The following is a 27,599-nucleotide window of genomic DNA, read 5'->3' on the forward strand; positions in this document are numbered from 1 at the left end:
GCTAGTCAGGTAGTTAAGACGTAGCTCCTGTTCCCAAGCAGGCAGATGGATATGAGATAGAGGGACCTACACAGAGATGTTAGGATGATATGAGATGCAGTTAAGTATGACACACACAATTATGCTCCGGGCGAAAAGGAGGCATAATGAGGGAAGGAAGTTCAATCTGGGTGAGTGGGGGAAGGCTTCCAGAAGGTGCTGGAGGCAGTTCTGAGTTTCAAAATCATATTTGTCAGGACGCACCAGAAATTGCTAAAGTATTGTATTTTCTTTTCATGTCATAGAGACCTGTTCACTATAAGCTACTCTATTGTTGAGATTTTTGATTATTAAGAGTATCCACAGGTGGAGATGGAGAGAGGGTTCAGTAGTTAAAGAACACTGATTGCTCTTCCAAAGGACCCGGGTTCAATTCCCAGAACCTACACAGCAATTCACAACCACTTGTAACTTCAGTCCTAGGGACTCCAAAGCCCTCTTTTTGCCTCTGTGGGCACTGCATACACACGGTGCACAGACACACAGAGGCACAACACCCATACACATAAAATAAAAGAATTTAAAAAAGTAATATCTATAGGGGCTGGAGAGACGGCTCAGTGGTTGAGAGCACTTGTTGCTCTTGTAGGAATCCAGGGTTGGATTTCCAGCACCCCTACTGTGACTTACAGCATACACAGCTTCAGTTTCAGGGGGTCTGATGCCCTCTTTTAGCCTCCACAGGTGCCAGGCATGCATGCATGCCTGCATACATACATACACGCCAAACACTGATACATGTGAAAAGAGTATCTAAAGGAGGACTGAGGATGGCTCAGCAGGAAAAGGCTACTGTCACTAAGTCCGAGGACCTGAGTTTGATCCTGGGGACCCACACATTAGAAGGAGAGAACTGATTCCCACAAGTTGTCCTCTGACCTCCCCGTGAAATCTGTGACACACGTGTGCTCATATACATACACAGAAATAAATGTAACAATAACATTAAAAAGGGTACCTATAGGATAATACAGCATTTAATGTTAGTGAACATATGTGTGAACACAGGTGCACACATGTACACACACATGCACACAAGCTTCCCAGTCTTCTCTGGTACACTGACTGGGATCTTCTAATCCCACTGCGATCCCCAAAGCCAGAAAGACACGACGTTGCTTTCTGTCACAGCAGCACCCTTTACAGGCTCGCCCTGCACAGAACCGGCCACTTGCCACTCTTGGTCATCAGGTCTGCTATTTCCTCCTCTCCTCTGGGAGCCCCAGCCCCACACATGTGAGCTGTTCCTCACTGCCTTCTGCTGAGGCCAACCCTGGGGGCTTGTGCAATGTTATAGAGAATAGAAACAGACAGTGATTCTTTTTTATTATTATTCTATACAAGTGGCAGAGAACCCCTGGGCATGGAGGGGCAGAGATCTACCCTCCCCCAGGGGAAGAGACAGCCTCTGCCCCAAGCTCTCTACAGAGGTGAGGCAAGGCAGGTGTGAGGGCCTCCCTGCTTCAGGTTGCTCCCTCCCTTCCAGGCCCCACTCCTGCTCCCTAGGCCTACTCAGTGTGTTGCCCTGTAGGACACGGGCTGGCCAGGGCTGAGGGAGCAGGGGCTGAGGGCCTGAGTCCTTCTGAGGCACATGTCGAGAAAGGCTGGGGAGGGCAGTCAGTGGCGGTCAGTCCGTTCCTGGTTCACTGGTTCCTGCTGGGGATAAATCCAGGGAACCCTGTTTCCTGGGCAAAGAGGGCCAGCCACCCAGTGCTGGGGATCGAAGGGACCAGTGGGAAGGGAACCTGTTGTCTCACCACAGGCACCTGTAGGGTCAGGGGGCCGTCTTCGATCAGGCTCCAGCTTGTCACAGGACTGTGCTCGCCTTGTTCTCTTGGGTTTCAGGGGGGCTGTTCGGCGCCCCAGATCCGAAGGCCCTGAAAGGAGTCATAGCAAGCCTGGCACACAGGGGGCTTCACCAGTTGGGTACTCATCCGGGCTTTGACTCCTGGTTGTTGCTTATTCTGGTTCCATGCCTTGGAAGGAGATCTGATGTGGGGGCCTAAACCCCCAGAGTTCTCCCAAGCCCCCACCAGGTAGGGTGGCAGACCTTGCACTTCCGGTTCCTCTTGGTCTTGCTGTGAGCCCAGTCTCAGCCGGGGCTTGCTGACTCCTGGGGTAGCACTGCCAGGCTCAGGCTCTTCTCTGCCTCCTGGCACCTGGGGGGCCCAGCGGCCCCTGGGCACAGCCACTGGCTTAGGGGGACGTGGACCTATGTGGGGGTCCTGTAGATAACAGAGTAAAGATGCTGGGTCAGTTAGTCTCTGATTCCTTCAAAGGAGCCTCCTTACCGACCACTGGCTTTCAGCCTGACATTCCCAGGTCTTTTAGAATCTTAACCCCTTCAAAATACCCTCCCCTTCCATCTTCCATCCTTCACCTTGGCATTCCTAGCGGGGACTGCCCTCTCTGGGAATGAGGCTCCCTCCTTTTCTTCCTCTCCATCCTGGGAAGCTGGGCTAGGGCTCTGGCAGCTGGGGTTGGGAGCACTCTCTTCAGCTGGGAAAGGGAAGACATGAGAAGCTACAGAAAAGGCATTTGTCCAGAGCCATCCTGTTACTTTTCCCATGATGCCTTGCAAGGCTAGGACTTGCCCTATCTAAACTCTTTTGCTCCAGCATCTCTGCTTTCCGTGTCCTCTTTTATTCTCCCATGTCCCAGGGTTGCCCAGGGCCAACAGGGCTCAGTCCTTTTCCTACTGGAGCAGAGTCAGGATAAAAGAACTCCTGGTTCCACAGGCGCAGCTGCCTCCTCAGGGCTGCAGTGACCCAGGGACCTGCCAAGGCTGCAGCCTGGCACTTTCAGCACTGTCCTCAAGTCTGACTGGGGTAAGATGCCCTCTTACTCTCGTCTGGGACTCTAAGCCACATGAGCACAGAAGGAACACCTGCCAGATGCTGTTTGTCTCTGAGTACGCAACACAGGACCTGGCTACCATGGTTTACTAAAGGAAGGATGAGGCCCTGCTTTGAATGCTTCGTCTAGTCGGTGCCAGAGATGAAAAATGAGTAAAGCTGCCTCCAACAGTGGGCAGAGGATGGGACAGGCATATGGGTACTGGCAAGCCTTATGCCAGCACTACAGGAGAAGGAGGGGACAGAACAGAAAGGAACAGGATGCAACAACGGGGTGTAGGGAGTCCTCAAACTAGACTTGCCTGCTTGTTTATCCTTCATCTTTGGGCCTATACCCTAGCCTAGGAGTAGGGATGGAGGAGGGAGGGGGTTGGGTCTCCAGGGAGATTGGGTCTGTGTTACTTATTGATACTGCCAGGAGCTGTATCCCAGGCCTTTAGGACCCTGAGCTGAGGCTGGGCCATCTAGCTTTTCTTTAGTGCCTTCTTAGGCTGAATTCAGGTCCTCTGGACTCAGAAGGAGGAAATGTGACACTCAGAGTAATTCCCTTCCCCAGCTCCTGATCCTGAAGTTAGAAAGTAAGTGACGGCCTGAGGTCACAGGTGGCTGAGTGGCACTAGTACGCAAGACTCTGACCTCCGAGCAGAGGCACTGCTTCTGCTTTGGGGCATCTCTAAGAACTCTGAGGACAGGCTGGGAAGCAGGGTGGTAGTGTTAGCCGCCACTTGCTGGCAGCTGGGCTTGCCCTCTCTCCCAGCAAGGCCTCATTTATAGAGGACATCCCTGTTGACAGCGGCCAGGGGAGCCACCTGTCTCAGAGAATTCTTTAGAAGCATCCACAAAGCCTTCCTCACATCCGCTTAACCCCGCTGATGCTACCTGTGCTCTGCAGAGTCTGGATTTGGATTAGATTAGGTTGTTAGTCTCTTTTTTTTGGCTGGTTCTCTAAATATTTTTAAACATGTTCACGGTGTTGACTTCTTACTGCCTCCCCTTGGTTGCAGGGCTGGTGTGTGTGTGTGTGGGTGCATGGTTTTTGGCTCTTTGAACTTTCAGCACTGTTGGCCAAGAAAGGGCTTTACATACCTATGTGCCACGTGGCCTCTGCCCGGCGCATAGCGCTGAAGGTCGGCTTGGAGCTTTGTGGGGGTGGGGGTGGCTTCCAGGCTCCAGGCCCTGGAGTCGGGGAGGGGATGGGAAGCAGAAGGGGAGAAGAGATGGGAGAATTAGGAGGCACTGAAGAGAGAGGGACTAAAGGAGCGAGGTCAGCCAACATCACCTGCATCATCTGAAGAACGCCGTGTCTGCCAAGCCTGGGTACTGTCCTCCTGGTCTGGGCCTGAGCCCTAAAAGGACATCTGAGTCAGGTTGTGAGAAAAGTCTCCTTCACATGGAGACAGCATCTGAAAGAGGTGCTGGCCATAGACGCTCCTGTCAGTCATAGGTTATGAGTTCCTAGGTACTCAGACTTCGCTTCCAAAGCTCAGCACCCATATCACGTTGGGGGCATAAGAAGGTTTGCGCCAATGAACACACTGCTATCTGAGTGTCTATGCTGCAGGAGAACATGGATCTTACAAAATGCCCGTGATTTTAAAGAGGATCGTGGTTAGGTCCAGACTAAATTTGAAAAAGTGGGCTGATTTAAATAAAAATGCAGTGAAATTTTAACCAGGTGCTTACGAATAAGGCAAAAGTAGTCGCAAAGGCTGTAACACAAGCCACAGAAGTTTGGGAAACAGGATTCTTTTTTTCTTTTTTTTGGTTTTTCGAGACAGGGTTTCTTTGTGGCTTTGGAACCTGTCCTGGAACTAGCTCTGTAGACCAGGCTGGTCTCGAACTCACAGAGATCCTCCTGCCTCTGCCTCCCGAGTGCTGGGATTAAAGGCGTGCGCCACCATCGCCCGGCAGTGAAACAGGATTCTAAAAGCAAGTATTTTTATGACTCTATCCTCTGATTTACGAGTTCTAATACAGTGGTTCTCAACCTTCCTAATGCTGTGACCCTTTAATACAGTTGTGGTGACCCCCAACCATAAAAATTATTCTTGTTGCCTCTTCATAGCTGTAATTTTGTTACTGTTATGAATCATAACGTAAATATCTGATATGCAGGGTATCTGATATATGGCCCTTGTGTAAGGGGTCGTGACCCACAGGTTGGGAAACACAATTCTAATAGGTAAAATGAGCCCTGGGTTCAGTGTGAACAACATGGAAAGAATCCGCCTTGTCTACTGACCACAGGGATGAGGGAAGTGGGGTGCTGGAAGGAACTCACAGGACCCTACATTGCCACCCCAGGACCCCTCACCTCTCGTTTTCCATCAAAGCTCCAGCCTTTGGTTCTCCCCAAGCCAGGAAGGGCAACGCCGTGTACCCTGGGTTGCTGCATTGTCCCAGGGGCTGGGGCTGCCTCCCCTGGCTCCAACCTCTCTGGACCCTAGAACAAAGTTTCATGTTAAATACACAAGAGGCTTTTTAGACAGAGGGGCGTTATGGGAGGTCTGATGCCCCGTGAGACCCAGCTCTGGGGGAAGCCCTGCCTTGACTCTAGGGGGAACCCTTCCAACATCTTCTTCATTGTATGCACCATGTTCTGAATCATCCTCAAGAAAAGGGAATCTGAATTACCAATGTTCTCACATGAAGGGTGGGTTGTATTCAGAGAGTGGGCCATGTGTGGGCCAGGAGAAGGGGAGACTGGCACTTCTGTCTGGCTTACCATCTTCCTGCAGAAGGTAGACCCCCGGGCTCCTCCGAATCCAGGAATAAGGCTACTCTCCTCCTCTGGGCTCCAACAAGGAGATGAGTTATTGCCAAGGCTTGGGGGGTCTGGACTGGGAGGGCTCTCCTGAGTTGGCGGTGGAGGTGGGGGCGGAGGGAGGAGGAGTCCAGCCGTAGGCGACCCTGGTCCCCTGTCCCCCTTGAAGCTCCGAGGCCGGCGGAAGTGAAACAGGCCTCGTCGCCTCTTCTTCTGGAGTGGAGGCAGTGGTGGTTCTGAGAGGCCAGGCCGCATCGTCCTCAGAGTCCGGGGATAGCTGGGCAGAGTTGGGGTGGGTTGGTGACAAGTGCCAGATGCAGGGCTTAAGGTGGAGCTGGTGCTGGTCCACTCTAAGTGTAACAAGTATCCCGATCCCTCTCCATTTAGTCTCTCCTGTACTGCGGCTTGGCACTAGGCAGGGAACGCTGTCCTAACTTTCTCTGTCATAAACCATCAGTGGCTTCTTGAACTCAAAGTGACCCTAGATCCCCTCCCATAATTCCTTCTTTCAGCTTCCCCAAATGACATCACTTATGTCCAGTCCCAGGGGAATCTGCCAACAGTGAGAGAGACCACTCAGGGTCTCATATTGCAAAAGGGCACTCCACCCGGTGCCTGTCACCCCTGATCTGTTCCTAACCCCAGACCTCAGCCAGCAATAAATGCTGGCTCCATATTTCTTCAGCCATCCTGGGGGGATTCCGAGGCCTGGGAGCACGAGGACGGCTGAGGTCAGGATGAGAACGCGGGGACATTTCCCAGAGAGACCCGTTAGGGGACGCGGTTGTTGGAGGACAAAGGATCCCTCACTGAGCCTGTGGTTTGCTGAGGGTGGGGAGTGGGCCTCTTACCTGGAGCTTTCATCCATGACCCTTCTGCTAAAGAAGTCCTCCAGCCCCTCATCGAGGCGGGTTGCCATCCCGTTCTCCTGCCGAGGCCCAGGTACTGGTACCTGCTGGAAGGAAAGTCAGGTGCAGGAAGTCCCATCTCTCAGATCTTCCCAGGATCTTCCCCCTTGGACTTGGCCCCAGGAAAGTTTAGACTTCAGCACAACAAGATATTTTCAATGTCACAGCCACTACATGGCAAGATAGATTTATCCCTCTTCCCCTTTTCCTTCCTTCCTTCCCTCTGCATCCTCCCCCTTTTCAGAAGAGGAGGAATGTCTCACTACGTTGTCCAGGCTGCTTGTGAACTTATGGGCTCAAGTGAGCCTCCTGCCTCAGCCCCCTGAGTAGCTGTGACTGTAGGTTCATGCCACCAAACACACACTTAATAAGATAGATTTCTTATTAAGTATTTTCTGACTCTTGCCAATCTGGGTCCTAAAGCTTAGAGCCCTGGCTCTGGCATTGCCATGGGAAGCTGCTTCTGTCAGGTCTTTGGGACTTACACTGGGCCGGCCAGGTCCTGGTGGGGTGGTCCTGGGAGGCCGAGGTCTCCCTTGTGTTTGATGTCTTAGTTTATAGCCATGAGTAGGTAGCTCGGATAGACCTTCCCAGGAGCCACTTGCTGTGGACTGGCTGCCTCCAAGTCCCGAGAACCAGCCAGGAGGAATGCCCAGGCTCCCCAGCTGGCTTTCCATGTCCTGAGGGCTCCCGCCTGTGGATGCAATGTGTTCTAAGACTAACAGGAGAGTCAGGATGGAGAGACAGAGAAAAGAAAGGGGACTAGGCTTGGGGAGAGGTAGAATGCAGGAGGCTTTAGCCTCCTAACATATCTCAGCCTTCCTAACGCTGCGACCCTTTGAGACAGTTCATGTTGTGACCCCGTATCATCAAATTATTTTCATTGCTATTTCACAATTGTAATTTTGTCACTGTCGTGAATCATATTGCGAACACCTGTGTTTTCAGATGGTCTTAGGTGACCCATTTAAAGGGTTGTTTGACCCTCCTCCCTAAACAGGTTGCAATCCACAGGTTGAGAACCATGGCATTTTCTAGAGGCTGTAGACTCACTGATGAAGGCAGACACTGGCCGGATCTTCCGGCAGCGTTTCTGTTTTTTGATGGCCATCGTGTCCTGCGGAAATGGAGACAAAAAGTGGGCCCCACCTTCGTCTGACCTCTCCCACCCCTTCCCCTGGAAGTCTTTGCCTCAGGTGGCTGAGGATCTGGAATGCGGGAAGAGGAGAGGCTGAGCAGAGTGAGGTGGAGTGAGTTCAGGGAAGTGAGGGGAGACATTGCGCAGGTTCAGGGAGAGGGCGCAGGTGAAAGGGCAGGGAAGACAGGCTCACGATGTTGGTCCCGAGTTCATCGTCGGTTTCCTCATGGTCGTGGTTCCTGCCTCTGCCTCGAGAAGATGCATCTTGCCCTTGGCTCGCCCCTCCTGGTGGATCTGACAGTGTCCTTAACTGGGTCAGGTGCCGGGCCTGAAGAATGACAGGCATTAATACAGAATCCCGAAGAACCTGCTCACTCTCCTGATTCTGGAGGAGAAGAGCCAGGGGAGATAGGATGGCACAGGGCAGAGGGAAGGCCTGAGTTCATCTGGGCTCAGAATGTTTACCAAGCTCTTGTGGGAGTGGTACAGCTCCTGCAGGATCTCATCCACTATGGAGTTGGTCAAGTAGGTGACCACGGAGAGCTTCACCTCACTGTAGGTATAAGTGGGGCTGTTCAGCTACTTATTGCCTGACCCCTGGGCCTCCACCCTTCCTTTCCCCAGATGTCTGAGAATGGGCCAGCTGGCCTGGCTGCCTACAGAGAGCATAGCTGCTGTTGGCTGCACCTTGGGTCCGGTACAGCCATATCTCTACAAACATATGTGCTGGACCCAGAGAGTGATCATTTCGGCCGAGGTGTGTGTGGACAAAGAGGAACTGAAGGAGGCTCCAGGTCAGGCACTCCAGTGGCACCGAGCTAGGTAAACTGGGAGCTGACAAGCCTTGGGCTGCTTATTTCTCCCTTGCTTTAGTGAGTGGTGGTGCCTACACCCAGATGAGAGGTGGTGACAATTAGGAAGAAGGGAACATCTTTATACTCCTGTCTTACATACTTTTCTTTGTCTATGCCTCTGAGGAGGCTGTGTTTTGCTTTTAGGAGGTAATTCCTGGTATATGTGAAGGTCATGGGAGTATGTACCTACTCTCGGGAACACCTGACCCCTTATGCCTGGGTACCCATCTCAGTACCCAGGTTTCTAGGGCAAGCACCAATCAGACCCTAAATAGCATGGCTGCACAGTTAAAGATCTGTCCCTTGAAATGGAAGGGCTATCCATTCATTATTCATCGCATAGAGCTCCAAAGTGCCTAAGTGCTCTGGGCCAAATCCAGCCTCATCCCATTGCCACCCTCTGCCTCTCACTCCAGCTTGTTCTGAATGTCTTGTCCCGCCTGCTCCAGCAGCGCTCCTCGGATGAAGTTCCGGGGCACAGTGACACGTTCTGCCACATTGCTCAGCATCTTGTTGTGCCCTTCTGCCACCCGCATGGCCACAGGGCATAACTCCTGTGTGAGGCTGACCATGGACTCCAGAATCACCTAAGGAGGAGGGAGAGATCAGGGCTAGGAGCACCGTGCAAGTCTTTAGTCCTTTATCTAGTTCCCCAGGAGGAGACCGGGGGGGGGGGCCCTAGCTAAGGTCACACAGCCGTTAGTCCCAGAACCTTGTAGACTCAGGGTTTTCTGCCTTGGTCAGTGCCCTTCCACCCTACCATCCTGACAAAGGAGAGTCAGCCCAGATATCAGAATCTGAGAAAGGAAGGGGTTGGAAGTCAGGATCCAAGATGTCAGCTAACAGAAAAAATAATTCTAAGTCTATCTTGTTGTAGGCACAGGGGAGTCTGGGGGAGCCTAAACTCTATTTCCTTCGTGCCCTCTGACCCCGTTGCCCTGACTTCAGCTTTAGTCAACCTTGGGTTCCCACCAATGGTCTCCTTCCTCTCCCAGAACTTGCCTGAAGCTCTTTGTCCACAGCTTTGGATACCTCACTGGCTACCGACTCCAGTCTCTGACGCACAGGTCCATCGTTGGCCAGCACGTGGCCCAGCTCATAGAGGCTGGGAAACAGCTGGAAAGGAAGAGGTCAGAATCAGGCCCCACTAGGCCCCCAGGCTAGGAGGAACAGGTTCACGGAGCAGTGCTTAGATATTCCCAGTCGGTCGAGAACTGGGTGACCTTCTTGGCTTTTCAGACTACAGGGGAGGGTGGGGCTGTGGAGGACTCACCGCCCGGGAGTTCTTGGCGTCCTTGATGAGGTCCCGGGCATAGAGCAGCTCATCTTGCACAGGCTCCAGGGGACACAGTCTCAGGGCTCGTACCTCCTCTTGCACTCGTCCACACAGCCGCTGCAGCATCTAGAGCACAGTGGCAGGAGTGGCAGGGGTCTCAGGTCAGACCCTGTGGGCCATGTTGCCAGCACTTACAGTGGTGGTATCTCTGCATTGCTTCTTTCCTCAGAATGCCCTTCCTGAATACCTAGTTGAGCCCCAGGAGTCCTCTGTACCCCTGGGCTGGGGCTACCCCTTGACTGCTATTTGCCTGTGTATATTTGGGGGCTCATAATCAGAGTGTCTTTTTGCTCAGTCCAGTTTGGGGCACCACGTGATGCCCATCCGTGTGCTTCCAGCACGTGGCATCTGTACCCTGTATGCCCCATGCTCCTGGGAGGGAAATGTTTACTTGCTCGGCGCTGCTGGTCACCAGGCCCTGCTGCAGCCTGAAGGCTTGCTCCTGGGGGCATGTCTGGGAGTGGTTGTTTCTCACCAGGCACCACTGGATCTGGAGATGATGGAGCGGGAAGGGTCAGGGCTGAGGGTGTGGCTGCCTCTGCCCCTTGCTGTCTTCACTGCTTACAACACGGCCCTTCACCTTCTGCCATACGTCCTCGGTGCGCTCAGGGGCACTGCGGTAGGCTTGAGAGATGTCACTCACAGGGAAGGACATGAAGCGCAGGGTGTGGTTGCTGTGAAAGTAGTAGAGTTGGGGGTGGAGGTAAAGAGGGGAGCCTTCCCCAGCCTCCACTTGCTCATTATTTCCCTATCCTATAGGTCTGGGAACTGGGATGTACCTAGGGTCATTTAATTCTCGTCCTGGAACAGAGGGGCTGGAGCCTGTATCAGGATACAGTGCTGGTCCACTCACCTCTCCAGGGCCCTTGCAATGTCCAGGAAGCCCAGAGCAGATGTATTGTTCCGGTCCCATAGGATAGTTCTGGGGGAGTGTGGACAACAGTTGTTAGCACTCCCTCTGGGTCCTCGGTAAAGGCCAGAGGGGTAACCTTCTTGCATCCCCCTTTTCCCTGACAGAGTCACAGTTCCAGAAGAGGAGGTCATGGGGGCCAGGGGAGGAACTGTGTGTATATGTCAGTGGGTTGGGGATCTAGGTAGAAGGGTGGAGACGTGGGCCTCACCTGAGGGAAGAGTTTATCTGCAGTGCCTTCGACAGCATCTTGGCCCCAATGTCCTCCATGCCGTTGCCACTCAGATCCACCTTTGCCAGGCAGGTGTTGCTGCCCAAGGCATTGATGAGGATGCTGGTGCGAAGCTTCAGCCTGGAGTCCGCCACGGACAGCGACTGCAGGGACTGAGTGGGCAAAAGGAGGTTAGGCTCAGTCTTCACCACCACCCACCTGAGCTCCCTCCCAGGCCTGGTCACTCACACAATCCTCTTCCTGGATCAACTGCACCAGCTTGTGAAGGATCTCTTCCAGAGTCCTGAAGGGAGATGGGGTCAGAGGAGGAGGGGAAGGGGACGGGGACATGCTATTAGAGAAAGAGAGAGGTGGCCAGAGGGAACCAGGAAACCACCGGGAGGGGAGGGGGCTGGGGGGAACACAGCCAGCCATGGGGAGTGACGGGTGATGGAGCAGGGTCTGTGGGCACAGAATGGGACTCACTTGGCCTTGACATTGAAGTTCTTTCCCAGGAACAGGTGCTTGAGGGATTTGTTCTTGCCAAGCGCAGGCACCAGTGTCAGGAGGTCGGAGTCAAACCCTGTTCAGCAGACGGGAGAGTCCTGGCCGTGAGGCCCAAGGCCAACAGAGGGCTCCTCAGGGCTTCACCCCTGTGCTCAAGGAGTTTTACTTACCATTGTCAGACAGATCTAGGCTGCCTATACAGGTGACGGCCCCCAGCTGCTCCTGCAAGGCCTGGGCTCCTGCTGAGCGGAGCTGGAGGGACAGGGAAGGGGGGGTGATGGATGAGGTAGGGGATGAGCATGATTAGTCCTTAGATATTATACCAGTAGGACTTAAAGTCGTACCAGGTCTTGGGTGTAAAATCAGGGAGACACCTTTGCACAGTATCCATCCCTAGGGGTTTCCCCTCCCTCCGCCAAAAGAAGCTGCTCTGAAGACAGCTTGCTTCTGCCCTCTGCTGGGCAAGCCTGGTATCTGCCACTCAAAGCTTTAGGGGCAGAGAGATTCTGGAGTCTGAACTTGGCCAGTTTGAGAGGGAAAGGGGTGTGGTCAGGCCAGATGGCTGTCCTCCTTACTCCGTGTGTGTGTGTGTGTGTGTGTGTGTGTGTGTGTGTGTGTGTGTGTGTGTGTGTGTGTGTGTGTGTGTGTGTGTGTGTGTGTTTGTGTGAGGGAGAGAGACAGAGACAGAGAGAGACAGAGAAAGAGAGAGACAGAGAAAGAGAGAGACAGAGAGAGATGGGGTGGCAACACAGAGCTAAGTCTTGACTGGGGGACACTGGGACGACGTCTGGGAAATAGGAGCAGAGCTCACCTCACAGCTGCTAAGGTCCAGGTGCAGATCGCTGAGGTGACTGTTGAGGGAGAGGCCCTGAAGGAGTGCCCTGCAGTAGGAAGGTCAGTAGGCCCACTTTACCCCTCCCTCGCACTTCCATGGCTCCCTTGGGCATCCTCCAACTCTTCACCCACCCAACCTGAGGGCCTCCAGGGGCAGCCTTGTGGCTGACAGGTTGACATGGCTCAGGGTGTAGGCGCTGCTGAAGAATTGCTTGAAGGCTGGCGAGGCCTCCCGGCCCTTCCTGTGGAGACCTCGGGAGTCAGTATGGAAGGGCTATGGACACGCATTACTTCTTCCTCCCTGCCCCCTCTCCCCCACCTGTGGGAGCAGCTGTTTCGAGCCAGGTTGAGGTAGGTGAGGTGGGAGCAACAGCCATGAAGGAGGGCGCCCAGAAGCTGTGGAGAGACACAGTGGACCTTAACAGACCTGGGGAGAGCGTGAGACCCTTCCTATCCCTGTCAAGTCCCTGGCGTTTCTCTCTCTGAGACCTCCACGGAGAATGCTCATTCAGTTTGCTCTTCTATGGAAGGCAGGGCTACCGGGAGACTCACAGGCAGTATTGGTAAAACAGGGCCACTCTTGGCTTCCAGGAGCATTTTCTCAAGTTAGCATTTTCTGCTAGTGGACACAGCCCTGTGCCAGGACTGGAGTGAGGGTCTATTTTTAGGTAAAGCCAGCATGGTCTAGTGATCTGAATGAAGCACACACGGTATAGACTATAAACTTGAAGTCGTCCTTGTAGCTTTGTCCATGTCTGTACTCAGGGGGAGAGGGGGAGATGGAAGGCCCCCTCAACCCCCACTTTTTAAAAACCCCCTGTCCAGCTCCTTCCATCACCCAACCCCTCACCAAGTCCACAGCACAGTCAGTCCCTGACAGATCCAGGTGTACCAAGGCGTTGGGCTGGGCCAGGAAACTATAGAGGGCCTGGGGAAGAAAGGGTAGAGGAAGGGAAAGGTGGGTAGCATCCCCCTACCCTTAGGGGCCATGGGATAGAAACTCCCATGAATCCCAAGCATGCGTTTATAGACGGTTGAGGCTACATTCCATGGACTCACATTGGCCTCATCTGTGGCAAGCAGCCCAGGGTTCTTGCTCAGGTCCAGGTATCGAAGGGAGCTGGCAAAGGCCGGGTTGGCCCCGAAGGTCTGGCCCAGTGCCTGGAGCCCTGAGCACAGCGGGCACTGGGCTGGGTTGGCCCCCATCCCCACTTCATCCTGTTAATCCATGAGGCTCCACCCCCCAACACTCCCCAGTATCATTCTTTCCCCTCTCCCAGTCCCTGGGATGGTATGTGAGTGAATGGGTCCACCTCTAGGGCTCAGCATCTCAGGCAGCATTCAGGAAGGGTCAGAGGCCTGGGGTCCTAGTGTGAGTACCTCGAGGGGAAATGGCAGTCTTGGCCAGGCACAGTTTGGTGAGGCCAGTAGGGAAGCAGAGGAGCTGCTGGCTCAGACTGAGGAAACCTGGGGAGTGGAGAGAGAAAAGGAGCTGGTGAGTGGCTGTTAGTGGGTACATATGGTGTGGTCAGGCTGGGGCTAGATTTGGGTGGAGGCCTGGGGTCAAGGATGGAGGTGCTTGGGCTTGGGGCAATCCTCAGGCTGCAAAGGCCCTATTCAAACCTAGGTTGGGCTCTGGGCTGGGATAAGGGTCTGCATTGCAGTGGGGATAGGATTCAGGGCTAGGGCTCACCCTTGTCCTCGATGGGGTTGTGGGACAGAGTGAGGGCATGCAGCACACAGCTCCCGTTCTCCCCAAACACCCCGGCCAGCTTCTGGACAAAGTCCCTTCAGGGAAGGGGAGGAAGGATTTGTCCTGAGCTGAGCCCCAGGTCTCCAGCCCCTGGCTGCCCTCCCATCTCCTATCTACCTGTTTGACTAGGGCTATCCTGTCAGAGGACCCCAAGGTGGAGGAGCAACTTGGGGCTGACCAGGGAGATTTTCACACAGGAGTTCGTGGGAGTAAAAGGTGGGGCTGCATCTTGTATTCCATACCTATGGGCATTCCATACTTCAGGATGGCATGCTGAGGCAAAGCCCAGCTTTGGGTTCTTAAGATTGGAGCAGCCCACCCTGCTTGGGAGTTGGTGGGACATGAAGTGTGTTCTGCGGAGAAGTCAGGAGCTGGGACATAAGGGACTAAGATCTGAGTCCCACCTTGACTTCCAGTTTGCTTTGTGCCTGTCTAAGCATCAGCGTCCTCTATAAAGTGAGGAGCTAGATGAAATAGCCCAGGGTCTCATAGGTTCTCTAGTGTTCAGGGACTCTAAGACTATATGGAGAAAGTACTGCCCACAGAGGAGCCTGGCCTCACGTCTTAAGGCCAGCATTGTCCAGCACCAGCTCTTCGAGGCTCCCCGACTTGCTGAGGGTATGTAGCACCTGTTCTAGCACTTCTGAGCCCTGAGGACAGAGGGGTCCTGCAATCAGGAACCAAGAAGAACACAACTCTGTTCCCCTTCCCCGGGTTCTAGTTCTTACCAGTCTCAAGTCTTTGCAGTAGAGTTTGGTGAACCACTGGTTGTAGGCCAGGGCTGCCACCATTAGGGCCAAATCTCTGGGGACATTGGATAGGACAAGAAAGGATGAACCAGGGCAAGAATGAGGGGACTAAGGATGGGATGGGTGGGTGGGGGGAAGCTAGATGGGCGGATGGCAGTGGGGTAAGTGGTTGGAATTGCAGGGATAAGGCAGGGGCTGTGGGTTGGATCAGAAGGGGAAACCTTGAGAGGGGCAAGGCCAAGGCTGGGAATTTGGGGGTTAAGTTTCTGCCCATCTGCTTACCGGCTCTCCAAGTGGCTGAAATCCAAAAGATTGAACTCTCGGTTATCCTCAGCGTGGTAGATGGTGTCCACATCCTTGGAGAGGTGGGAGTGGCTCACATCCGCTTCGGGCCCCTCCTCCTTCCCCTCCCTTTGGGCCCCACCTACTCCCTACCAAGTCCCTGCACAAACGCACCCATTGCACCTCCTCACGGCAGTGCAGTCCATTGTAGTCACACAGGGCAGCATAGGTCTCCGAGAAGCCACCTGCAGGGCAGGAGATGGGCTGGCTCCAGGGTGGTGAGGGGGATGGGAAATAGGCTTAGAATTCAGATATGGTCAAGGTCATTGCAAGTGCTAGTGTCCTAGGTTCCTTCCACGCCATAAACCTCGAGCCTGAGGTCTTCAGGACAGGCAAAACCCACGCACAGAGGGCTGTGGATAGGGGGCAGGGTGCGCCAAGACCCATGTTCTCATGTCTGCCCCTGCTCACCACACACGCTGTGGGTGGTGGATGTGGAAGTTTCAGAGTTGGGAGATGTGTCTCGGGGCCCCTCTGGGGTGTCTGCATTTCCACGCCGGATCAAACACCTGGAAGACAAACAAATCACTCCAGAGAGAGAGGTAAAGAGGTTCTTGGTTCTCCCTGCATTATGGTGTGGGAGTCTCCAGGGAAGAGCAGAGAGAGAATTCTGGTCCTGGGAGCCCAGATCAACAGGAAGGAGAACTCTGCCTGTAGTCTAGCCCTTTGGGAGACCCCTCATCTGCCACTCACCCAGGGCCAGGGCAGACCTTGGAGAGGGCAGAGCTCACATGTCGTGTCACCTGGTCCACGCTCTCAGCTGATGGCAGTCGCATGCTCACCATGCCACGCTCAGTCTCCACCAAGATCTGAGGGGGAGGGAGTGGCAGAGCTTTAGAGATCCACACCTTGCCTTCTAATTGGCCCAGTGGTGGCCTGAGCCCCGTGGCTCACCTGGTTCTGACTGAGTGTGTTGAAGGCACGGATCTCCAGGACATTGAACGAGCTCTCCACCTGATGGGGCATGGGTGGGGTGCTCAGTTCCTGGCAAGGGCCTGTCACTAGACACGGGAGGAGCATGCCAGGCATCCTCCCCGACTCCTTAGCCCAACTTACCTTGGCAGGAACTTTAAGGGGGAAAAGGTGGAGGCGCCAGGAGGTCAGGGCCTGCAGCGTAGAGCATCAACAGCTTAGGGCAGCCTTTTGGGCCACGGTGCCTTTGCCATCTTTTAGCTCCTCAGTTCTGCTCCAAGACCCCCCGCGCCCCCCACATTCTTCCTGTCCTACCTTCAGCTCCTGTGCACCAGCCTGGTCTGGTTCTGTCCTCACCCTTAACTTTGTCTCCTCAGCACCATCTCCAGCTGTTTTTTTGCCCACCTCCCTACAGCTCAGCTGCCCTTGAATATCTCTTCTTCCCCCAAGACCAATGCTCTCACCAGCACTCGGTCCTCAAACTTCTTGGGTTTTGTCTCCAGTTTCACACGATGTTGCTGGAGCACAGCCCCCTGGCTCAGGCACCTCCGGATGCTGTCTGCAGATGGGTAGGACCAGCTCAAAACTTCTCTTATCCCCCCCATCCCCACCCCACTCTCCAGAGAGAAAGGGGCAGATGAGAGGCGAGAAACAGAGGCAAACAGGCCCTGGATAGGGAGGCATGGGGCAGAGACTTCTTTTCTGGATGACTTTATTACTGGAGGACGGTGAGGAGAAACTCTGGCTCCCAGTGTCCCTGACTCAGGGGACGGTTGCTGACTGACACTGTCTGTGGGAGCATGTATCTTACACTTCTGATGGTGTGAAGGATTTTTCCCACGCATGCACTACAGCAACATACACATAGTGAGTCAGTGTGTGTGTGTGTGGGGGGGGGCTGGAGGGTTGGGGTGGGGGTGGGACTGTCCCTTGACTGTATCCTAGGTGGTCTGAGCGTGAGAATCTGCTTTTTACTATGGCTGTATGTTTTTCTTCTGATGATGCCAGAGAATCTGAATATGGCATTAGTGGGGACAGAGAGTGTGAATGAGTGCTGGCTTGCATATGAAAGGGGCAGAGTGCCAGACAGTTTGTGTGTGGAGGGTAGGGTAAGAGAAGGATTTAATGTTTCAATGAACCCATACAATCTTCTGACAGAACCATCCAGTTACCCCACTGTGTGAGTGTGTGCATGTGTGCGCGCGTTTACACGTGCAAGATAGAGTATGCATATATGTGGTGGAGGTGCAGCTTCTGTAAGATGTGTGTACACACATCTCATGATTGTGCTTCTAAATGCATGCGTAGGTGTGAGAGATCTCCAAAGTGCAACAGGGCTCTGAATATCCTTGGGCGTCCTGTTTTCTGCATGGGCTAGCCTATGCTCCTGCCTTTGAGGGTCAGGGTTGTGGCAGTGCTGCGTTGGTGGGGGGAATTAGAGGAGATACGTCTGAAAATCACTGATCCAGAGAGGTGTGGAGGTGTTGGGTGGTGGGTAATGAGAAGGGGGCAGGCTGGGACTGGGGCTCTGGGAGATGAGACGCAGAAACCCTGCTCTTGGTTTTTAGCTTCAGTCCAGGGCCTGTGCCCTGATTCCCTCCTTTGCCCCACTGGCCTGGGCGCTGCCAGGCTCCCAGGGGCCTCTCCAGGGCCAGTTCCGGGGCGGGGCTGAGAGGAGGGAGGGTGTTGAGATAAGCAGCAGTCAGGACCAGGGGCAGCTCCCAACGCCTAGCCCCGCCCGGCGAGGGTGAGGGGAAAGCTGGGACTCTCCGGAGGGAAGGAAGACTAGCTGCCTTGCGGAGGGGTGGGTCAAGAACGCCGAGAGTCAGCCCCCAAGAGCGCCAGGGAACTGCACCTGTCACCGAAGAGCGGGACGGGCGGCTCCGGGACAGGAAGGTTCTGATAGGGTGAGGCGAGTGGGGCAGGGAAGGATGCTCCACGGAAAGCAAAGCTGGGACTGAGATGCAGAGGAAGGGACTGCCTAAGAGCGAGGATGCGTGAGGGGGCGGGAGGCGCCGGGCTGGGGTGTACCGCAGGAAAGCACTGGGTCTGGATGCTCGCGGACCGGGCGTCCGGAGATGAAGGCAACCTCGTACCTTGCAGCTCGCGGGTGAGCTCCACGCTGGCCTTGGCCATGGCGGCCGCCGCCGCCGCTGCTGCTGCTGCTGCTGCAGAGGAGCCGCCGCCGCCGCCTCCCGAGAGGCGCCGCACATGCTAGTCCCGGCTCCGGCAGGGCCCGGCGCTGAGCGCTGCAGTAGCGGCCGATCCCGCTCCCGTCAGGGGCGGCTGCGCGAGCGCTCCTCCCCCCCGGCTACTGAGCGCTGGGTCTCCCGCCCCTCCCGGAGAGTTGGCCAATGGAGCATGCGCGCTGAGATTCCGAGCCGCGTGAGACCCCGCGCGCGCTCGCGACGACCCCTCCCGCGGGCTACCTCGTGAGAAGCCCAGTGAACGGCGCATGGTGTCCGAGCTATTTCAGGGGCGGGGTGCAGCGCTTCCACTTGCCGTGCCACCCACGACTCGGCCACCCGGAGCAGAGCCTTCAGTTTCTTTGTTTATGTGCCTTGGTACCCCTCCCCGGGTCATCCTTGTATGGCCCCGCCCTCTCCCTCTTTCCTGCCCAGGAACGGTCTAGCTCGTCCTTGCTGACCCTGGAGGGAACTCTGAATCAAGGGCGATGCTGCAAGAAGACCTGTCCGAGCGGGAGGGAGGGAGTTGGTTCTTTTCTGCTCTCTAGTCTAATCTCGGGGATCCCCGTAGAGTCCTTGGCACCGTCCCTGGGGGTGTGAAGCTAAGAGTAGCACTTGGGAGTTCCCGAGCCACCCCCCCCCCCCCCCCCGCAAGCTGGCAGCTCGGCAGACACTGCCACCCTTGAGCATCAAGCTCAGGCCTTGGAGACAGGGAGGAGGCTTGGGGGAATCCAGAGATCCCGCACTGCCCAGACTTCTCAGATACTCTGAAGTGCCTCACATTGAGAAATGAGCACACACTGATTCAGAGCAACGTGATCATCTTCGTTTTATTTGGACCTTATTTGTAAATGGTTAATTTTCATTTCTGTTCCATCCACTCCTGGCCCCTTCTCTCTCCCCTCAAATTCTCCAGAGATGGTGGAGGGGGACTTGGTCTTTATCAAGGTAGCCACGGTCTTCTCAGCAAGTCCCTTTCCATCCCCCTAACCCCTCCTCCCCGCCCGGACGCAAAGCCTTTTACAAGGCCATAGCAACAACAGGAATGCTCATATGATCACATTTTGACCACAGAGAAGCCAGGAATTTATTATTGGGTAGAGCTGATTTTGTGGGGTGAAAAAAAAGATTAATCAGCGGCAAGGAAGGGTGACAGAGGCAAGGTGGATTTCACCCCCACCCCCACCAGTTGGAGTTAACCTCTGCAGTCTCTCTTGGTCCTCAGAGGCGAGAAGGGGTTCCTCCTCCAACCACTACTGTCTCGCCATTGATGTAACTGGCATCTTCAGAGCACAAGAAAGAAACTATGCCCGCACAGTCCTCTGGTTTGCCTAGCCTGGGAAACGGGTAGAGAGCAAATGTAAATCCGGCTAGCCTCTCTCAACTGGCCCACAGCGCATGAAATTTGCTTAAGAATTATCAGGTGGGGGCTGGAGAGATGGCTCAGCGGTTAAGAGCATTGCCTGCTCTTCCAAAGGTTCTGAGTTCAATTCCCAGCAACCACATGGTGGCTCACAACCATCTGAAATGGGGTCTGGTGCCCTCTTCTGGCCTGCAGGCATACATACAGATAGACTATTGTATACATAACAAATAAATAAAAATATTAAAAAAAAAGAATTATCAGGTGGAATCTGGTGGTGGCTGCGGCACAGGTTTTTAATCCCAGCACACAGGGAGGCAGAGGCAGGTGGATCTCTGAGTGCAAGGCCAGCCTGGTCTACAGAGCAAGTTCCAGGACAGCCAGAGGAACATAGAGAAATCCTGTCTTGAAAAAAATCAAACCAAACCAAACAATCTACAGAGCAAGTTCCAGGACAGCCAGAGGAACATAGAGAAATCCTGTCTTGAAAAAAATCAAACCAAACCAAACAACAACAAAAACCAACCCATCCACACATATTAAAAAAATGTTAAAAAGAATTAGGTGATTTCCCCAAATCAGTGTACAGTTTTTTTTACCTATTAAATAGGGTGGTTATGATTATGTGGCTATTATTTATATAAGCATAAATACTGATTCCTGCAAAACCATACTATATTTAAATAAGAAACACTGTTTTTAGATACCAGGATGCAGAGTGGAATTGATAAAACGGTGAACAATTATTTCATGTTTCAGAAGAAACTGTTTCAACATGTATGTATACTAGTCCAGTGTCGGAGAGTCTTTCTGACAGGAAATGGCATGATCAGGTTATTTCACTTGTACAGGCTCAATGTACAGAGCTTTTTAGGAATCTACTTTTATCCGTTTAAGATCAGATACAAGAAAGTGCAAAACCGCATTGTTTGGATTGTGATTCTGTGTGCTCCAGAGGTGACCATGAGTGAGTAGAAGGCCTGGACGAGCATTTCCTCAACCCAGCTGCACACTGCAGCTGCGTGGGAGCCTCGAAAAAAGGAAAGGAAAGGAAAAAAGATGTGCAAATTCCACCACGGGCCAATTAAAGAGAAGTCCCTGGGAGTGTGCCCTAATCAACTGCGCTTGTCAAAGCATCCCCAGACGATTCAAATGTGCCACCAGGACTCAGAATCACTGGGGTGTATCACCCATTGGAGTCTCTAGGATGGCAATGCTCTGACTTGTCGAGAAGATGTTAACTAGGCCCAGCTTCAGCATGACTTTGGGAGACCTGGAGGAAGGCTGGATGGAATGTTTACAGGACACTGCCAGCATTTGTCCTTGAGGGGTCAAGCTAGAGCAGCCAGAAGGCAGGAAGAGGGGCAGTGATAGAGACCTGAGTAGTTCAGTCAGCCCACTGGGGAAGAGAGAAATTCCTTCAGGCTGAGTTTGGGCTCAGTGAGCTTCACAGACATTTTCTCTGGATTGTAGGGTCATTAGTCTGAGCCTTGGAAACACCACTGTCCTCTGGGTTCTGGTCTCCACAGGTTCGAGGTAGAGGCAGACAGCGAGTGAGACCTCGGCTTTGATTTTGGCAGTGGAAGCAGTGTCCTTGGTCAGGCCATAGGAGGGGTGGGCTTCTGAGTTGTGAAGTCTAGAGGAGTATGCTGTGTTATCCGTGGGACTGAGAGCCAGGGCTGAACTCTGACTTTATCCACGCTACACCCCCCCCCCCCCGTGTCAGCTTACCTTCTAATTTGCAAGTATTCTTTTATGACATCCTCTCTTGATCCATCCTTCCATAGCTGTAGGAAGAAGAGAAATCTTTTTACGTGTAAGAAGAGGAAAGCATGGGAAGAGAAGGGAGGGAACTGTCTGTCTCCATGGCATCTGGGAGGGAGGGTTCACATTTTCATCTCTTATTCACGACCTGCCCTCCCCACCGCGGGACTCTACATTCACTCTCGTCAGGTCTTTTTTTTTTGTTTGTTTTGTTTTTTGTTTTTCGAGACAGGGTTTCTCTGTGGCTTTGGAGCCTGTCCTGGAACTAGCTCTTGTAAACCAGGCTGGTCTCGAACTCCCAGAGATCCGCCTGCCTCTGCCTCCCGAGTGCTGGGATTAAAGGTGTGCGCCACCACCGCCCGGCCTCTCGTCAGGTCTTATTCAGCAATTTTGCTTGGTCTCCTCAATTCTCAGCCACTTTAGGAGACAGGATACAATATGGGTACAGTCTGAATTCCTCACTTGGTAGAGCCCATGTAGGAGGAGAGGAGGATGTGAGAGTCTGGTCTGGGGAAGGTAACTGGAAAAGAAAGGGGGATACGCACAAGCACAGGCAACAGGGATGGGAAGGGGTAGGGGTTCAGGCACTGGGTTGCCCTATCTTTCCAAGGGTCTAGGGGTACAGTGCTCTCCCTTCTCACCACAGTGCTGAAATGAGTCTTAATGAGTCCAGGTGCCAAGCAGTTCACTCTAATGTTCTTTGAGGCCAGCTCGGCAGCGAAATTCTTAGTAAGACCCAGCAAAGCTGTCTTACTGACATTGTAAGGGCCTAGAGCCTAGGGGAAGAAGACAATGAGTCAATTCAGTACTTTGCAGGCCATCTTTGGTTCTTATTGTACAACAGAGGCAGGAGCACCTCCTGTAAAGGAGGGTCACAGTCAGAAATGGTCCTGCAGTCTCAGGTAGGGTAGAGTTCATGGAAGCAAGGTGTCTGTTTTGTGGAAGGGGACTTGGTAGAGCGAAGTTAAAATACATCCTTGGGCAGTTGGAGGGGTGAGTGGCAGAGGATGGAGGCCAGAGTAGAAGGGGTAGGTTCTTACAGGGAATCGAGTAAAGGCTGCCACGGACCCCACAATCACCACCGAGCCGCCTCTGAAAAGGAAAGAGAGCTGACCCTTTTCTGCATAAAGACCACTGCCCACGTGGGGTCCATCTCACCCAAGCCTCCTCTCTGTATTGGTTACCCTCGTTTCTCCATCTCCGGCACCACCGCTTTTATCAACATGGCTGTCGCTTTCACATTAATGCTCAGAACCTGAAGCCAACAGAAAGGAAGACAGCATGAGCGGGTTCTCGCAAGGCCACCGTGAGCAGGAGTTACATGGGTTCTCTGGAAATGCCTGTTGGAGTCGAGAGATTTCAGGGATAACCGACCAAACAATGGGAAAGATTCCGGTTCAAGGTTGGGTAGGTACTGCTCATAGCTCGTCTTACTAGAGGACACATGAAGTCAGGTGATCAAGCATCTCTCCTATCCAGCCAGTCCACAGTCAGCTTGACCTCTGAGAGATGCTTTGGTCTTGAGCTGGATTTTGTGTTTCTTCTAAGAAGGAAACCTGGATCTGGGTCATTGCTTGGGCCTACACTGTAGTGGGCGGGGCTTCTCAGGGAATATGTAGCCTGACCTGAGACACCTGGGGGAGGAGAGGATCTCCAGGATGGACCATCGGGATGGGTCTTACCAGGAAGTAGAATAATGAGGAACATCTCCCGGGGAGCCGGGTATACTCCACAATTACATTTCCCATATCTCAAAATTAACATTTAAATGTATGACTTTGTTACATTCTTCTGAGTAGTGGGTTGCTCACCTTCTGTGTTCCTGTGCCAACTTCTTAAAAATTTTAATCGTACTAAACATTTGAGACAGAAATACAAGGACTACCCAGCATCCTTTACCTAGAGTCAAGTTATATACCTTAAGCCTGATTTAACCTCTTCACATATCTGTATAGTTTTATTTTCTTACTCTGTAGCTCAGCTATCCTGGAACTTACTCTGTAGCTCAGGCTGGCCTTGAACTCATAGCAATTCTCCTGCTTCAGCCTCACTAGTGCTGGGATCTCATGCCCCGCTTTACTTAATCTTGTTTGTGGGATATGTGTGTCCATGTAGAGGTCAGAAGTCAGTGCAGGGTATTTTTCTCAGTCGCTACTCCAACTTATTATTGTTTCTTGAGACAGGTCCTATCACTGACTCAAGAGCTCACAGATTTAGCTGGACCGACTGGTCAGTAAGCTCACACCATGGTCTTTTTTTTCCCTGGTTCTGTGATGATAGGCACTCCGGAGGTTTGACGTCCAAGTCACTCAACATCCTCCTCTGGCCTCTGGGACCACTGCATGATGCGGTGCACAGACACACATACAGGCAAAACACATCCACATAAAAATTAAAAAAAACAATTTCAGTTGGATGGTGGTGGTGCACACTTTTAATCCCCGCACTCAGGATGCAGAGGCAGGTGGATCTCAGTGAGTTCCAGGCCAGCCTGGTCTACAGAGCAAGTTCCAGGACAACCAAACTATGCAAAGAAACCCTGTCTCAAAAAACAAAAACAAAACGACAAAAAATTAAAAAAATTAAAAAAACCTTCCCAAAAAATACTGATTTACAAACTGGTTTTATTTAACTTTTACCAAAAGAGGCTTTTTACTTTCAAAAATAAGCAGAAACTAGCTCACTGAAGAAAATTTTGGCACTTTGGTCTTTATGTTTGAAAAGCTGATAAACTATAATATTTTTGCTATCCTTAAACTTTCATGCTGAGAAATACATGGGGGAATCATAAGAACTTAGCATATCCACATCATGTGGGAATAGTGACCTCAGGTTAAAACTTTTCATTGAAAGGTGTATGTAGATGGGAGAATTACATTATGAATACGATGTGACAAGACAGGGTCACCTGAAAACCCACATCCTAGCACCTTTGAGACACCTAGAATTGTCTTAGCAGTGTGGGCAGAAAGAGAAAAAAATAGGTCATATCCAAAGGCTGTATGCTATAATGCATCAACTTTTGTAATTTCACCAAGATTGACATTTCAGTCAACAACAGTTATTAACATTCTCAACTAATGAAAAAACATTCTTTTCTAACAGCTGAGAAGGGGGCGGGTGGGTAAGTTTAAACATGGTATTGTTGGCCTCTTAGCTGCCATGTTTCTGCTGGAAACAAACCAGGAAGAAGGGTGTGGGTGAGGCTAGGGGAGGAAGGCGAGGGGTGTGTGTGTGCTGGAAGCCCAGGTGGCTAGCACAGAGCAAATGGGAAAAGTGGGGGGGGGAGAGTAGGATGTGGGGAGCCAACAGCCACACAGGCCACACAGGCTTTACCAAGTGAGCCTTTTGCATCCACACGTGGAGAAGGCGCTCTCCAGGCAGGCCCCATCTGTGCTGGCTGTTTTCTGAGGCCAGCTCCCTGCTGCTTTAACTTCTCACCTTGTCCCACACCTCCTCCGTGGTGTCCATTAGGTTTCCAAAGAAAGGATTGACAGCAGCATTGGAGACCAGGATATCAATGCCTTGATGAAGCTTCACAGCCTGGAGAGGAGAAAGGCATGAGTCAGGGCTACAGCTAAGGGAGGGAGGTGCACTCATCAATGCTGGAGCAGTTGTCAGATGCCTTTCTCGAAGCGTGTTCTCTCTAAAGCCACCCTATGCTCTGCTGACATTTGAAGCTATTATTTCTGCACTTCTTTCAATCTGCCGCCTCTTCTAAGGGCGACTCTGACCCTTTGTTCTTTTCTTTACACTTTCCTCTAGTGAGCGCCCACATTCTTATGTCTCCACTTTTCACCTCAAATCTATTTCTAGACTTCCTCTTGAGGAAGCCCCATTTCCTCGAGTACCTATTGACCATTTTCCTTGAGGATGTCACCATGACCTCAAAGCCGGCCTGTCCACATGTACCTGAATGGAGACAGGTCCTGGCGAAGGATCATCCTAGCTCAATTTCCTCATTTTCCTAGTTATGACACCTAGGTCTGAGGAGGTTCATTTTTCAAGCTTGTAACTCAGTAATCATTCTGTAGGGACATTTAGGAGCAGGTGGTCCACTTCTTTAGAGAGGTGAGGATATTTATCCCCTCAGGTACAGTGGTGGCTGAACTGAGGTCAGACTCCAACTCTAGCAGAGAGCTGATTCCTTGGAGCACCCCCCCTCCCCAAGCCAGTTGGGAACATTATGAAGACAGTTGTGCAGGAGAGCTGCAATGGCGCAACCAGCTGTGCAGGAGAGCTGCGATGTTGAAGGCAGCTGTGAAGGAGAGCTGCGATGGTGAAGAGTTTCTGGCTTACAGACTTTGACACTAAGCTTTGATGCCACTTTCCTTTCTCTTTTCGGCCCAGTGGTACAGAGGAGGCGAGGTGGAAACTGAGGCTTAAACGGAGAAAGTCAAGAAAGGAGACATCTCACCTCCTCATTGAGTTGTAAGTAGGTGGTGAAGGCTTGGGAGGACATGCCAACAAGTATTGTCAGTAGTTAGAAGCCACCTTAAAACCAGGTTTTGTGTTTGCCCATACCTGGCAATTTTAAAGCCTTGGGCAAATAGCATGTAATGGGCCCTCAATCAACTTTGTGCCTCCAATTTGGCAGAGGAGGGGTGTTCTTAACCATGCACACCATCTGCTGGCTTCCCCTCTTAACTAATTATTCCCGCTAACTAGGTGCTAAGCTCAGTTGTTTCTACACCATTAAAGGAATACCCAGGCTGTCAATGTGTTCATTTAACAAAAATTTAAAATCACAGAGTCCTTTAAAACCATTCCCAACTGATACTTGCTCGTGCATTCTAGATTTTGGTATTGTCACCCAAAGTCTCAGCCACCTGGCTTGGCTCTGTGCAAAAAGCCCTATGACATGTGCCTGGCAAGAACAGAACAGAAGGGAAGTGATTATGTCATGCTCTGTGAAAATCAGGGAGGGGGGAGAGGGGGATGGGTTGCCCAGAGGGTTCTTTCCCTCTTCTGACTTGTCTCCCTCCCTTTCAGGCCTGTCAGCACAGACAGGGAGAAGTCTGTGTGTTGACCGAGCATCATAGAACCACAAAAGTTCATGAGACATTGGAGATGATAGTCTATTCTTGTGACCCATGCTCTGGGGAAACTGAGGCAAAAGAATCATAGGTTTGAGGCCAGTCTAAGCTACAGCACAAGACCCTGTCTCAAACCCCAATATAAAAAGTCATCCCCCCACAAATGCTGAGTGAGAAAAGAACACATTGATGTCTCTCAGAACTTGCTCTACAGGTATGATCAGCACAATGTGTTGTGGACCTGTCTGTTTTGACAGTTATGCATTTAAATCAAGTGGGGGATCTGTAGACCTTGTCTCAGCACAATACCACTGAACTGTGGTGCAGGGCAGGAAGTTAGGATCAATAACCATGCTTGGGGAGCAGCGGACACAGAAAGAGAGCTTCTCAAACTGCTGAGGGCTACCCCATCACTCTCCACCTGACATCTGCTGTAAGACGTCCCAATAGTTGTGATTTTTTTAAATATATGTATATATGCACATGTCTATGTGTGTGTATACTATGTATGTATGTGACTCGCCTCTCCTAGATCTCATTTCTTGGCACGTGGTTAGAAAAGTCTTCGTTCCCACTGTCTCTTGAGCAATCCCTTTGTCACTGCCTTCGTCCTGGGTGATAGCCAATGGCTTCCTTACTGATATTCTTGTCATCTTCTGTGTTAATCCTCACCACCACCAGATTATCCTTCTTTAAATAATCTTTATCTTGCTCCAAGCTTCACATAGATTCTATTTGCTGCACAGTCATTGACACTCCTTTGGGTGTTCGTGGAAGTCCCTGAGTGTTGCGGGAGGTCCTCCCGCTCCTCCAGCCTATAGCCGCTCTGATACCAGCCCATTGGGGCATGGTCTCTCTCCATTTAAAAAAGCGGCCACTTCCCTCTCCTCTCTCTCTTCACTTCCTGTTCTGCCTGGTTGCGCAGAGGGCTGTTGTCTGGGATGGAGATCTGTAAGTTTTTTCCCCTTTAAATAAATATCACCCTATTAATCATAATTCCAAACTGGTGTGGCATTGTTTGTGACTTGTGCCTTCAATTGGCGCCCAACGTTTGGTTGGTTTTAGGACCTCCCCTTCCCCCGCTTGGCTGCCGGCCGCGAGTTCGGCTTGGAGCAAGCCACGGCCTGTGCCTGGCGGC

The 27,599-nt window shown here is 52.4% G+C and overlaps 2 protein-coding genes across 9 annotated transcripts in view; both read right to left on the minus strand.

Annotated features, from left to right (window-relative positions):
* Positions 1–1,010: 1,010 nt before the first annotated feature.
* Positions 1,011–18,737, minus strand: Carmil3 (capping protein regulator and myosin 1 linker 3). 8 transcript variants are annotated; one of them, XM_013354925.2, is made up of 40 exons: positions 18,209–18,735; positions 16,577–16,671; positions 16,257–16,307; positions 16,095–16,154; positions 15,894–16,009; positions 15,612–15,709; positions 15,315–15,385; positions 15,141–15,214; positions 14,838–14,913; positions 14,671–14,759; positions 14,050–14,144; positions 13,737–13,823; positions 13,416–13,525; positions 13,207–13,284; positions 12,676–12,752; positions 12,494–12,598; positions 12,334–12,403; positions 11,693–11,774; positions 11,502–11,598; positions 11,265–11,319; positions 11,016–11,188; positions 10,748–10,816; positions 10,475–10,568; positions 10,286–10,384; positions 9,832–9,960; positions 9,561–9,674; positions 8,970–9,145; positions 8,170–8,257; positions 7,898–8,032; positions 7,620–7,683; positions 7,052–7,260; positions 6,510–6,610; positions 5,620–5,935; positions 5,209–5,337; positions 4,174–4,240; positions 3,981–4,070; positions 2,420–2,538; positions 2,090–2,264; positions 1,806–1,916; positions 1,011–1,692 (listed from the first exon to the last, which is right to left on the minus strand). In XM_013354925.2, the coding sequence occupies exons 1-40, from the start codon at positions 18,246–18,248 to the stop codon at positions 1,667–1,669; spliced, it is 4,110 nt and encodes a 1,369-aa protein (XP_013210379.1). In that variant the 5' UTR covers positions 18,249–18,735; the 3' UTR covers positions 1,011–1,666. The 8 variants fall into 8 exon arrangements, with proteins under 8 accessions (XP_013210379.1, XP_013210378.1, XP_013210377.1 ...); XM_013354924.2 differs by having other exon boundaries at positions 1,797–1,916; XM_013354923.2 differs by having other exon boundaries at positions 1,011–1,695; positions 1,797–1,916.
* A 618-nt stretch (positions 18,738–19,355) lies between these two features.
* Positions 19,356–27,599, minus strand: part of LOC101996676 (dehydrogenase/reductase SDR family member 4-like) — a 129,066-nt gene continuing 120,822 nt past the window's right edge. The window contains exons 3-8 of the mRNA XM_013354893.1: positions 24,867–24,968; positions 22,610–22,680; positions 22,466–22,517; positions 22,067–22,201; positions 21,393–21,448; positions 19,356–19,634 (exon numbers count right to left, since the gene is read on the minus strand). Of these exons, the coding sequence (XP_013210347.1) occupies positions 19,520–19,634; positions 21,393–21,448; positions 22,067–22,201; positions 22,466–22,517; positions 22,610–22,680; positions 24,867–24,968 (531 nt within the window). The 3' untranslated portion in view covers positions 19,356–19,519. The remainder of the gene's footprint in view (positions 19,635–21,392; positions 21,449–22,066; positions 22,202–22,465; positions 22,518–22,609; positions 22,681–24,866; positions 24,969–27,599) is intronic.

This window comes from Microtus ochrogaster, unplaced genomic scaffold (assembly GCF_000317375.1).
Source record: "Microtus ochrogaster isolate Prairie Vole_2 unplaced genomic scaffold, MicOch1.0 UNK80, whole genome shotgun sequence".
NCBI classification, from domain to species: Eukaryota; Metazoa; Chordata; class Mammalia; order Rodentia; family Cricetidae; genus Microtus; species Microtus ochrogaster.